This window comes from Lagenorhynchus albirostris, chromosome 14, assembly GCF_949774975.1.
Source record: "Lagenorhynchus albirostris chromosome 14, mLagAlb1.1, whole genome shotgun sequence".
Lineage (NCBI taxonomy): Eukaryota > Metazoa > Chordata > Mammalia > Artiodactyla > Delphinidae > Lagenorhynchus > Lagenorhynchus albirostris.
Genome location: NC_083108.1, coordinates 65,560,643 through 65,573,388, shown reverse-complemented (window position 1 = coordinate 65,573,388; position 12,746 = coordinate 65,560,643). Strand labels below are relative to the sequence as shown.

Below are 12,746 nucleotides of genomic sequence, written 5' to 3'. Positions count from 1 at the left end.
GTGTGGGAATCCTGCCACGCGGGTGGCTGACTTCTTTGCATCAGGCTGGTCTGGTGGAGAGAATGACCTCACCTGCTTGGAAGAGCCCTTGGTGGTTGCTTGGATCTGGGGTCGGGGAGGGGTCCTGAGGGCCAGACAGAGAGGAGCTTGGGGGCTGAGAACACCTCCCCCCAGCCTGGCAGCAGCCCAGCGTGGCTGCCTGTGGTCTGGCCCTGGAGCGGGGACAGACCTCCCCCAGGGCTGGAACCCGCACAGCGGCCTCCTCCAGGGAAAGTGAGAGGGGCTGATGCTGGGGCTGACCTCACGCCCGGCTACCCCTCCTCCAGCGCTTCCCTTGGGGGTTCACTGCTGCTGGGTAGCAGGACCTCCCCGGGGGTCCCTGGGGTGAGGGGTGGTAACTAGAGGATGTGGCAGGCTGGACTGAGTCGGGGGTATTGGGGTCCCCAGCCCAGGCCAGGGGTGGGAGTGGGGAAGATGGAAAGGCCCCCTTGCATCCCAATACCTCCTCTGCTGCCTCTAGGAGGTCTGAGGTTTCCCTTAGCAGGGTCATCATGGCGAGGGGCTTTCAAAAGTTCTCAAAATGAATCAAGAACAGATGGCCCTTGTGGGCAGGGTAGACGGAGGCAGCTAGGACTTGGATATTCAGATGCTACCTAAGCCACCTACCCTATGTGCCGGGCATTATGGCATCTACTTCTCTCAAAGGCTGTAGGAGAGTCACATGACAGGGGAGGGAATATGGGAAAATGAGGGAAGATGAGGGAAAATGGGAAATGGGAAAATGAGGCCCAGAGAGTGGAAGAAACTTGCCTGAGCTCCCCCAGCTGCAAAGGACTGAGCCAGGATTCAAACCCAGGGTGTCAGAGCCCTGTCCCTGTGCTGGGTGCTGTAGGTCAGCCCTTCTCAGACTCGAATGAACAGAATCCCCTGAGAATCACACTGAAATGCAGATTCCATTTGGGCCTCTCCAAGGTAGGGCCAAGATTCTGTACTTCTTAGCTCCCAGGGCTGTGGACACGGGCGGTCTGTACTCCACTCACTTTACATAGTGTAACCTGGTGAAGTGCCTGGCATAGGCCTTCAGTACATGGAAGCTATTATTTCTATTACCTAGTACATGCTCTGTGCATCGTAGGTGCACAAAAAACAGCAGGTATCATTATCCTTGTGAAACATGATCATATAAACGAAAAGCTTGGCAAATTCTAGAGCCCTGTGCAAAAATACAATTGGAGCTAAAATGGACTTAGGACAGTCAAACTGAAGGAGTCAAGGAAGACTTCATGGAAGGGGTGACATTTGAGCTGGGCCTGGAAGGACCACAAAGAATTTCCCATGTAACCAAGGAGGAAGAGCATTCTAGACAAAAGGCAAGAGCCAGAGCAAACATGTGGAACGGTGAAAAGATGAGACATTTAACAGACCACCAAGCCACATGGCCAGAGGTCAGGAGGCACTGGGGAGGCCAGCCGAGAAGGTGAAGTTGGGCAAGGCCAGCAATGTGATTGCAAAATGAAAATGCAGGGCTCCTTCAAGGGGATAGACAGATGTGTTAGTGTCCTAGGGCAGCTGTAACACATTCCCACAAACTGGGTGGCTTAAAACAGCAATTTATTCTCTCACAGATCTGGAGGCTGGAAGTCCTAAATCAAGGGGTTGGCAAGCCCGAACTCCCTCGGAAGGCTCCAGGGGAGGATTCTCCCTTCCTCTTCTAGTGGCCCCAGGCATTCCTTGGCGTGTGGCTGCATCCTTGCAATTTCTGCCTCTGCCTTCATGTGACCATCTCCTCTTCTTTCCTCTGTGGGCCTCTTATAAGGACACTTGTCCTTGCATTTAGGGCTCACTTGAAAAGTCCAGGATGATCTCACCTCAAGATCCTTAATGACATCTGCAAAGATTCTTTTTTCCAAATATGGACACCATCACACAGGTTCCAGGGATTAGGACACGGATATATCTTCTTGGGGCCACCATTCAACCCACTGTAGCGGGCGATGCAGGCTATGCCCCTCTCCAAGGTGGGGGAGCAGAGCAGGCAGAGGAGGATGCCAAGACTTCTGCCCATGGGCTGCCCGCATCTGGTCTTTGCCTGTGACACACTCTTCAAAGAGCCGTCCTTCTGGGAAACTGGGAGGGTTCCAGCTGGCCTGCTGGGGTCGGAGAGGTGGGGCCTTGGTGAGCAGGGCCAGGAGAAAGCCTGCTGACAGGTAGAGCCCTTCCCGGCTTTGATTCATTGACCATCTGGGCAGGAGCTGGACTGAGCCTCTTGGAATTACAAAAATGCCTCACACATATTTTCCTCCCAGCCGGTGGTTTTGTTCTCAGCCAGCGGAGAAGGCCTGTCTGCTCCCTAAACCCCACTCAGCCTCCCATCCCCTCTCCCGTCTGCGGCTCCCTCTGCACGCCGCCCACCACTCCCCCCAGAGATACCCTCTCCTCACCGCCGTCATTGAGGCTGGACTGAGCAGGCTTGACCGCGTCCTCATAATTGAAATATCTGGCCCCTGAAGTGAGGCCACGGCAGGGCAGTGCTTCCCCCAAGTCGAAGGGACAGATTCAAGCTGGGCTCTGCTCAGGCAGGAGGGGGCACGGAAAGTGTCCTGGACGCTGAAGCCAGGGGCCCCAGGGGACCGGAGTGGCCTTGGAGTGAGGTGAGGACAGAGACTCAAGGCCCACCGACCCCCAAACCCCTGCCTGCATCACGGTGCATCCTTCCCACCCCTCTCCTCATGCACCACCCGGCATCACTCCAGCCTCACAGAATCTTCCAGGAGGGAGGAAGTCATCTGATGTCCATTTTATAGGCATATTATACATCCATAAAAAGGTTTTTCAAAATTCTGGGGATGGGGGTGCTTCTGAGGCATATTCAGCCCCTGCTTCAACCTCAGGACTCAGAAGTCCACTCTTGGGTTGGCCCAGAGCCCCAGTCTGTAACTGCGTTGTCCTGGGCTCTTGTAGAATTCCTGTCATTGGGCTGCATTGGATGCTAAGCATTAGCTTTTGCAAAGACCGCTGCAGAAACAGCCCCTAGGAATTCACTCACTGCAGTAGGACCCATCACATCACCCACTACCCCCGTGGGTCTCAAGGGAGGAATCCCCTTCAGAACCCAGTCCCAGGACAGGCTGTGTTTTCCCTGAGGCTCTAGAAAGCCTCCTCCTTTTTTTGCTTAATAGATCACATTTCCCTTTTTCCTTTAGCTGCCAGGAATCTCAGAGCCAACTCTGAAGCTCAGCCATGATAATTATGTGGCCCCTCGTGATCTGAAACATTTATTTTCTTTCTCTCTGTGGTCTTAGTTTTCTCACTCTGTCTCTGTCTTCTCCGATGTTGATTCTCTTTATTTTATCAGTATTTTTATAACGTGCCTTCTGTTGCAAGATGCTTTGCATGCTGTTTAGGACAAAGAGGACTATAAATAAGGAAATAAATATATAGTGTTTCCATTACGATGTTAATTTTATTGCTGAAAATGTGGTTGTTTAGCATGATAATATAATTCTCCTTCTGCCTAGTCTGAATCTAGGGCAGAGGTGACCTGGGAAATTCTTTCTTCCACTGCTGACCCTTGAGCTGCTTGGGTCTGAAGCCTGGCTCGTAGAGTCTTGACAAGGTAAGTGGACAGATGATGAATGTAAGGATGAACAAATATAAGGAGCCTCTCTCAACAAGCTGAGTGATGGATGTCAGGAGAGTCCCTTAGCCTCCTGGGGCCTCAGTTTCCTCATCTGTAAAATGGACTAGTACTCTAGTCCCAGCTCAGAATGGTTGGGAGGATCTCCCGATGGGTGAGAAAATGCTTTGTAAACTGTAAAGTGCAGGGTCATTACAGAGCCCGTGGGATTGTGCCTCTAGCGGGATAGCTGTTGACAATTGGCTTCTTGGTAAGGGGGAGGGAGTGTCTCTCCTGTCCTGTTGACCTCCCGAGAGCCAGGATGGGAGAGGGCTCAGTTGGGTACCTGGGCTGCCCCTGGCTCCTCTCTGGGCTGGACTCCTCCAGGCCCGCGACTCAGGATACCGTCGGAGGAGCAATTCACTGAAAGTTTGTCCGCCCTGCTCCCTCTCTTCCTCGTCAGCCTAGCCCCCCAGCCTTGGACTCAGAGCTGTCAGCTCCTCCCTCCTGCACTCACTGGGGGAGAGGACCCCCCTTCTCCTGCAGAGACGGCTCTGGGGTCTGAGGCACTGGGTTCTCTTTTCTCCATCTCTACCTACTGATGGGCCGGCCATGCCAATTCACACAGCGTCTCGAGTTCCCTGCTGTCGGGTGCCTTTCGGCAGCCTCGTGAAGTAGATAGGATGGCATTCATCACCGATTCCTCTTGCAGTTTCACAGATAAGAGAGCTGAGTTCACTCTGGAGGGTCACAGGACTGCATGTGGCAGCACGGCGAGGACCCAGGCCTCAAGGGCACAGCCTTCCCAGCAGAGTGGCGGCCTCCTTTCCTCCCACCCACCGACTGTTTCACCTCCTGCCGGAGGATCACTCAATGACCAATTAACCACCCTGTGTTTTCTCTGGCCACAGCAGGGCAGAGAACAAAACACCTGCCCTCTCTTGGGGTGAGAACTCCCCACAGAGGTGAGGGAAGACCCCGAGGGCCGGGCAGCCCAGCCAGCACCCCCAGGATGACATTTAGGATCTGATATCCCTGTACTTCCCTCCTGTCTGAGCTTTGGTGTTTGCTTTGTTTTCCTCTAGTTTTCTAGCAAAGGTTTCTTTTGAAAAGCTTCAACCTTGTCTCCCACGAGAGAAAGAGAAGTGGGGGACGCTGGGAGTGTGGCCTGGAGAGGGAATTCAGCTAGCCTGCCCCCTCCCTGCCAGGAGCTTCAGGAGAAAAAGTCTGAAACAGCTGTGGGTTTGGGGGCCCCCAGAAGCCGCCGGCCTCTCCCTCCCAGGCAGCTGCCCGCCCTGCAGCCCTTGGTGACTTACACTTGGCGTCTTGGTCGACTCAGGAGGAGAGGTGGAAGGAGGGCAGAGTGGCCTTTCTTGGGCTTTAACGTGCACTCGGATCACCTGCGATCTTATTAAACGGCAGATTTCAATTCAGCAAGGATCTGCTCCCTCCCTACCCAAGACTTGCTGAATTGAAATCTGCCCTTTAATAAGAGGCAGTGATGCCACCTTCCTGATCACCCCCAGGTGAGGCCAGTGTTGCTGTGAGTCAAGGCCCTTCTTGGCAGAGAAAGCAGAGGACCTCGGCCTGAGCGCCCTGCTGACACCAGGCAGTGAGCGCTCTCTCCGCCTTGGCTCAGCACCTCCTCTGTGCCTCTTCCATCACACACACACACACACACACACACACACACACACACACACACACACACACACACACACACACACACACACACACACACACACACACACACACACACACACACACACACACACACACACACACACACACACACGTTCACTCACTGTCCCACTCGCCTTGGAGCTTCCAGAGGCATGAACTCTATCCTCGCACCTTTGGAAACCTACACACGACCTGACACAAACATTCACGAAAGAGCACGTAGGTGGCTCTCAGAAAACTGCCCACATCCCTAAAGGAATCTCAGCTGGGGGAGCCCTGGACCCCAGCAAAGCACCGGGAGAGACTGGGGGCTGCTCCAGAGTCGCTGCGTCTGTGACCATCCGGTTCCAAACTCTCTTGTTCTCCAAGGAAGGGGGTCCCAGGAGGCTGGGAAGAAGGTTGCAGGGAAAGGGGGTCCCCAGATGTGAGGCAGGAACAGGGACAGCAGTGTCTGCAGTGGGAGAGCTCCTCAGGCCCAGAAGAGCCCAACAGAAGCCCTGGTTTTGGCCCCAGTGTCCTGCGTGATTCCGAACAGGACCTCCTGGTGGCACCCCATGATCTGGAGCCCCACCCACCTTGTCCTGCCCGTGCCAGCGTTCTGCCCACCCCGCCCTCACCCATGCCGGCACCCTTGCCCGGTGGAAGCACCCCATCTTCCCACCCACCCGCCCCTGGCCTGGCAGAGCCCCACCCAGCTGGGCGTCCAGGACAGAGATGGTCCCAGCCCCTCCAGCCCCGTCTCCCCACATGAATACAATCTGGAAAGCTTGCCAAGAGTAGATTCTTTATTAATTTCTCTTTTTTTCTTTTTAAAAAAGTATTCCTTCAGTATAAAAAATAAATATTTTAAATATGACATTGAATAAATAAAAATAATCTGTCAGTATGAAACATTCCCACAGGGTACATTCATCAATAGGAATTTGTCCCCCAAGGCCAAGTCCTTTCCAGTAGAAAGGAAGGAGGGAAACACGGAAGGATGCACAGAGCTAGCAGTGTGGATGGGAGTGACGCCCAGGTACTGGGTGTGGGTAAGGGACAGGCGGGGGTGTGGAGGGGGTGGCAATCCGGAAGTAAGAACATCTGTACCATCTGAAGGGAAATTAACCTCTCACTTGGCTGTGGCCTCCAGCCCCACACACTATGTCTTTCCTGGAGAGCCAGCGAGGCAGAGCTGGACTGCTTCTATCGGGGAGACATCCCCAAGGAGGGGACAAGGAGAGGGGGAGAAGGATGAGGGGGAGGAGAGACAAATAAATAGTGGTGCTTTCTCATTTAAAAATTTTTTAAATAAATAAGGTCCCCAATACCCCTCTTTCGATAAACTGCAAAAGGACTGTCCTAACCCCTCCTCTCCTGCCGGCCTCTCCCTCCTCCTCGGGCTGGGGCCGTGACCCAGGATGCAGGTGTGGGTCAAAACCAGATAAAGGAGGAAGTGGACAGCTTCCTGCCCTGCAAAGCTTTTTTCCACACAAAGGCTCCAAAATTCAGAGATGCTGTGCAAAGTGGGTGCCCATCTGCCAGACAGGTTCTACAAAGAGCACTGAGGATGAGGGTGAGGGGCAGAGCCGGGGCTACGCCTGGGGGAGGAGAATCGCTTGGTCCCCGAGCCTCAGAGGCTGCCCAGATGGGCCTGGCACGGGGAGTCTGCGTCCACGGAATGATGAGATGAAGGGGGACCAGCCGGCTCCAAGCCTTCCAAGCCACGTTCACTGAAGGAGCAGAGCGATGGGGGACAGCAGGCTGAGATCCTGGACAAGGCTGAGCGTGACCCTCAGTGTCTTAACCCTCAGTTAAGACAGTGTTGGAAAACATGTAACCATTGTGGTCTCCTCCACCACCCGCCACAAAACAGTCTTGCCAACGGGACGGACAACTCCCACCTCCAGCCCCCGACCCCAGGCCTCAGGGCCTGCCTGCTGCCTTGCCCACCTGCCCTCCGATGGACACGGGTAAAGTGCTCGGAGGAGGCAGAGGGGTGCAAAGTGAGTGCAAAGCACCAAAATCGTGCTGGCTGAACGGCTAGGCTCGCTGCCCGCTCAGGGTTTGAGAAGACGCCAGAACCCTGCTCTTAGCAGCTGCCCCAGCTCTGGGCCCTCCTCCCCTGCTCCCAGACTGGAGGGCGTTTCTCCACTAGCCTGGCCCCAGCACAAAGGAAAGGATCAGGTTCCCTGCCTGGGAGCCCAGACATGGGTGGGGGTGTGGGGGGAGGTGGGGCAGGAGGGACCACAGCTTCCTGGTCTGCATCCCAGGGCCTCCTCGTCCTCCTCTCCAGAGCAGGGGCCTCCTCCCTGGGCCGTCCAGCTTCCTGAGGTCCAGCCAGGTCCTCTCGCCCTCTGTGGGTGTTCAGGCCACCCGAGAAGGCACTTCCCCGCTGGGTGCTGGTCAGGACTGTTCCAGGGCCCCCAGACTGCTAGTCTAGAGGCAGCTTGAGGACAAGGAAACAGCAGCAGGTGGGCCACCAGGGCTGCCTTGCCCACTGCTCCAGGGGTGCCATCTCTATGGTGAATGTTGCCTCCAACAGCACAATTCCAGGGGGCGCCGGACAACACAGTGTTGAATGGGCCCCTTGGAGCCAAGCAACATGGTGGCCCTGGGAAAAGGCCCCTTGGCCACTCCACAAACTGGCCCAGCCTGCCTTGCAGCCAGGGTCCCGATAGCCCCAGAGCCAGTTACCGTTAGGGTGGGGGTTGGAGCCGGGTCCCCCGTCCCCTCCCAGACTGACCAGTTCTCTCAGCTCCTGACCCTTCTATGAGCCTCACCCATAAGGCTTATCCCACTTGTAACATCTTCGACTTCCAGACCAGGCCCTGCTAAGGCCTGGCCCCGGCCCCTGCAGAAGGAGCCATCATATTATTTCTGCTGGAGAGGGAACAGGGAAAGGGGAATTAACTTTGCTATTTAAAGCACCAATAAGTTAATATAAATAGGGCATCAAAATAAATAGACAATCATGCTGGGTCAGACACACAGCACCCTTGGATCTCAGGCTTCCTGAGACCCTGACCTCAACTTCTGCTGTCCCCTTGCTCCGGGGTCCAGCGATGGCCTCTGGTGCCCCTCAAGTACCTTTGTGTGACCTCACGGGGCCTCCGTGGGCCTCAGATGTGAGCTGCCACTCTGAACTACTGCATCCACCCCTCCCTTACAGACCCTTGCCCACAAGACTCTGGGTCCCCTCAGAACCCCCTCACCTGACTTTACAACCCGTCCACCTCCCCACACCCCGCCTCCAGGTCCAGCCACCAGACCCCAGCCACCGGGACAGCAGGACAGACTGCGGGCTCAAGGAAGAAGAGCCCATCGAGATTTTCAAGGGCCTCTCTTCCTTCCCAGGCCTGAAGGTGGCCTCTCTGCCTCCCCAGGAGGCTGAAGGCCAGTGACCTCCTTCTGGAACCTTCCACCTGACAGTCCTAGGCCTGAGCTCTCCAATCACACCCAAGACAAGGCAGCATCTCAAACCAGAGTTCCCTTTCTAGCCTTCCACTCACCATACTTGTAGGGGCCAAGGATCCTTCAGGATCCCAGCCCCTCTGGGCTGCCTGAGTTCCAACCAGACCTTTCAAGGTCTACCGAAGGGGCAGCGAAGGCACTGATAGTTGTCATTCTGCTGGGGGCCAGGCAATGCCCCCGACCCCTGCTGTCTTGCCCCATGGTCAGGGTCACTGGAGGCAACTTGTGTGGTTTGCTCATGAAGACCCTGGCTGAGGGGACGAGAAGGGGCCGAAATCCAGCCTGACACCGGGTGCCTGGCTGCAGTATCCCAGAAGAAGGGGCGCCTTTTTCTAGTTGGCGCCATGTATAGGTTCTCCCTCTGGGAGTTTTGGCTCTGCTTGGCTTCATCACAGCCCACCCTGGAGGGGAATAGACTGGCCAGGAACCCCTCGGGGTCTGCGAGCAGCCCCCACTTGGCTTGGGCACTGCTCTGGGCCCCGACCACAGTTTGAGAGCCACCTAAGTCTAAGATCTCAGGTCACTGTGCGCTATGAGACCTCCCGTCTAGAAGGCCTGGGCCACCACAGCGATGACCTGCTTATACTTCCCCAGGAGCTGACAGCCGAGCTTCTTCTTCTGGAAGACGTCCTTGCCTGAGGTGTCTGGGCCGTAGGCCACGTCCACGTGGGCCACGTGGTACTTGCTGCACAGGCGGCAGAGCACGTTGCTGAGGAGGCCCCGCATGACATCCGCCGTGGCGTTCAGCTTGCTGTGCAGGCTGTGGGCGCTGGGATTGAGGACCTTCTGGTCCCGCGTGATGTTGCCCAGGGAGGCGCCCAGGTACGCGATGATGCGGTACAGCTCCACCAGCCGGGCCCTCTCCGTGCCATTGGCGTGGAAGGGCGGGAAGTCGGTCACATTGGGGCTGCACAGCTTGTCCAGGTTGTTGGGGAATGGCTCCCCCTGGGCCGTGTACTGAGGAGCAGAGGGGCGGAGGGGAGGTGACATGGGAGTCAGGGATGGATGTTCCAGCCCTGCCACCAAGCCTCTGGGTCAGCTCTTGGGCTTCAGTCCCCACACCCCAAACACAGTGGCATGAGGACCTAATCCCTTGCCCTGTAGGCATCTCGGGACTGTCCTGAGAGCCTGAAGTAATTGTGGTGTGGATTCCCTTGGTAAAGCATCCAGGCCTATACCATGCAAGGAATTATCCTCCTCATCACAATCATCAGGACCACATGGGGACAGAAAGGAAAACCCCGAGTCTCACCTCCAACGTGTGCACCACACACACTTGCCCTTTCACCCACTGCACTCACCCTCTTCCTGGGTGGCTCTGCACCCCCGTCAACCACAACCCGCCGTCTCTCCCAACAGCACCCTGCCGTCCACCTCACCGCCTCCTTCTCTGTCTCTCATCGGCCTCTCCCTCCACAAGGTGGAAGAATCTCAAGGCTAGAAGTGCCAGGCACCCCCTTCTCCAGGCAGCTCTGCCCCTATCTAACTGGGCACCCTAGGCAAGTGGCGGAGCCTGGGCCAGGGGGTGGGGAGGAAGCTGAGGGAGTCTGGGTGTGGTGGGACCAGTCTCCCTCCCTTCCCTTCCCTGACCAGCCCCGCCAGCCCAGGTCCCTGCAGCAAAGCCCAGCCCCTCCCTCCCTCCTTCCTTGGTACCCTGGGGGGAGACTTACATAGAGAATAAAGAGGGCTTTGGCGCTGCTGTTGAGCTGCGCCAGCTGGTTCTTGATCTGGTTCATGAGGTTGCTGTGACATGGGTGGCGTGTGGCACAGGTGGCGTTGACAGGGGTGATGGGAAGGGGGCTCCCCGCTCCGTGTTTCCAGTGCAGAACCAGCAGCAGGGGCACAACTCCTGGGAACAGGCAGGAGGGAGCCATGAGCAGGGAGGTGGGGGGGTGGGCAAGGGGTCTCATGGTAGAGGATGCGCCTCGTCTCCCTCAGGGACACCAGTGTCCCCTCTCAGCCTCCAGCTCTCTCTTCGCCCAGCATGGCTGTTTTCTTACTTTCACGATGTCACCAAATCTGCTTCTCTGTCCCCCTTTCTCCAGAGCTCTAACCCTCTGTCTCTGCTTCACTCCCATCGATCACTCCCTGCTGTCTCCTGACAGGAGCAAGGGGCAGGACGTGAGCTGTTTCTACCAGTTGGAAGCTGGGTCCAGGGTGACACCATCCTGGCCTCTGGCTGGAGGGTACCACGCCCCAGCCCCAGCAGGTCTCAAGGAAAAGAGCAGCCCCTACCTCCCCACCTCCCAGGATGGTCCAGATTCCTAAGTGTTATTTCACACTTCAATCTCCCAGAGTGGGCTCCTTAGGGGACCACGGGGAGGGGGGGGGATTCTGCTGACCCTCATCTCCCAAACCTGTCACATGATTTTGGCTCACTGGGCCCTTTGTCCCCTAATTCTGTGGTTATCCTTCTCCAAATGTGGCCACTACCCTATCTAGGACCCTCAACTCCACCCCAATTCTGCAGTTCTGCCCCTCCCCACTCCATTCCCAAGTCATTCTTCAAAACTTCCTATCCCACTCTGTACTCCTCCTGGCCTCCATGCCCTCCCACTCTGTCTACTGGTCCTTGCTCCAGGTTGTGGGTTAGGACAAGGAGAATCCTGGGGTCCCTCAGTCCCCCAGAGCCTTCGGGAGGGCAAAGGAATGGTGCAACCAGGAAAGAAAAAAGGGAAAATGTCGCACGCAGCCAGGTGGGCGGGGGAGGAAGGAAAGTGAAAGGTGACAGGAGAGCTGAGAGCTGTCCGGGCCTGTCCAGGATCGCCCCTCCCCGCCCAGGGCGCCTACTTTCCGCCTCCCCCCACCCCCCTTGCTTTCCAGGTGACCCAAGCATCAAGGGCTGGGGTCGGTGGACCTGTGAGGCTGGAGAACCGATGAGGTTGGGGTAAAGGGTGGCGCGCAGGAGCCGGTTCCCCTCCTGGGACAGTGGCAGCCTCAAGTTCACCTCTGGGTCCCCTGTGCCTCCCAGCATCCCCCGGCAGCGCTGAGGCCCCCGATGGCTGGGGGGCCCCCACACCCCAGGCTCACCTAGCACAGACCACAGCTTTCCAGACACTAGCAGATGGAGGCGGCACCTGCTCCCGTCCCGGGCCGGAGTTTGCAAGCTGCTCAGAGGCCGGCGCCCCTCCCAGGGAGCAGCCCGGGACGCGGTTGGAAAAGAGAAAGCGGAAAGACAGAAAGAAAGAAAGAAAAAGAAAGAGGGAGGGTGAGTCCCGGAGAAAGCTGAGCTGGAAGAGCAGCAGGAGAGCCGGCGGAGCGAGGAGGAGGAGGAGGAGGAGAGGAGGAGGAGGAGGAGGAGGAGGAGGAGGAGGAGGAAGGCTGCGGCGCACCCTCCCTTGCCCGCCAACCTGCGGGCCCCAGGGCGGGCTGGGCGCGCGGTGCCGGGACCATGTGCCTGCTCTCGCTCCCGGCCGCCACCCAGCGCCTCCGGCGGCCCGGCGGGCTGCGCGGGCGCCCCAAGTGTCCGTGTGTCTGCGGCGAGTGGGTGTCCCGCTCACGATCGCCAAGTGCCCCAAGTTGCCGCTGCGCCCGTGGCGGGGCGCGGAAGCCGGCGCGGGGCGGGTGGATTTACCTGCCGCCAAGACCTTCATTATGGGCTGGACTCCAGAGGGCCTTGGAGGAGACCTTAGATGCCTGCAGTTTTCAGAGGTTCATGCTCAAATGGGGAATTTGCCCGATTTATATACTGGAGCCTGTGTTGTAAGACAGAGAGAGAAACAGCTATATTTAGCAGGGATCCCCGTCCAGGAAGTTGTTTGAGGTGCATCATAGGAAATTATGAATGGAAGAAAGTGAGAGTGAAGGGGGGGCAGTGAGGGGGGAGGGTGGCGAGAGCAGACTTTTTCCCTCTTCTAAGAATTTGATTGATAAAATTATAATGAACTCTTCAACAAAACACCCTGCGGTTTTCCTGCGTGGCTTGCCCTGGGAGTTGTTTGAAGATGGGGAGGGGGAGGAGGGTCCCCGAGTCATCGGCGTCCCTGGGCAGTGG

The 12,746-nt window shown here is 57.0% G+C and overlaps 1 protein-coding gene across 1 annotated transcript; it reads right to left on the bottom strand.

Moving 5' to 3' along the window:
* Positions 1–9,258: 9,258 nt before the first annotated feature.
* On the bottom strand, positions 9,259–12,345 carry LIF (LIF interleukin 6 family cytokine). The gene is made up of 3 exons (XM_060121297.1): positions 12,327–12,345; positions 10,423–10,601; positions 9,259–9,709 (listed from the first exon to the last, which is right to left on the bottom strand). Exons 1-3 carry the CDS (start codon positions 12,343–12,345, stop codon positions 9,299–9,301), a joined length of 609 nt encoding a protein of 202 aa, XP_059977280.1. The 3' UTR covers positions 9,259–9,298.
* Positions 12,346–12,746: the final 401 nt, after the last annotated feature.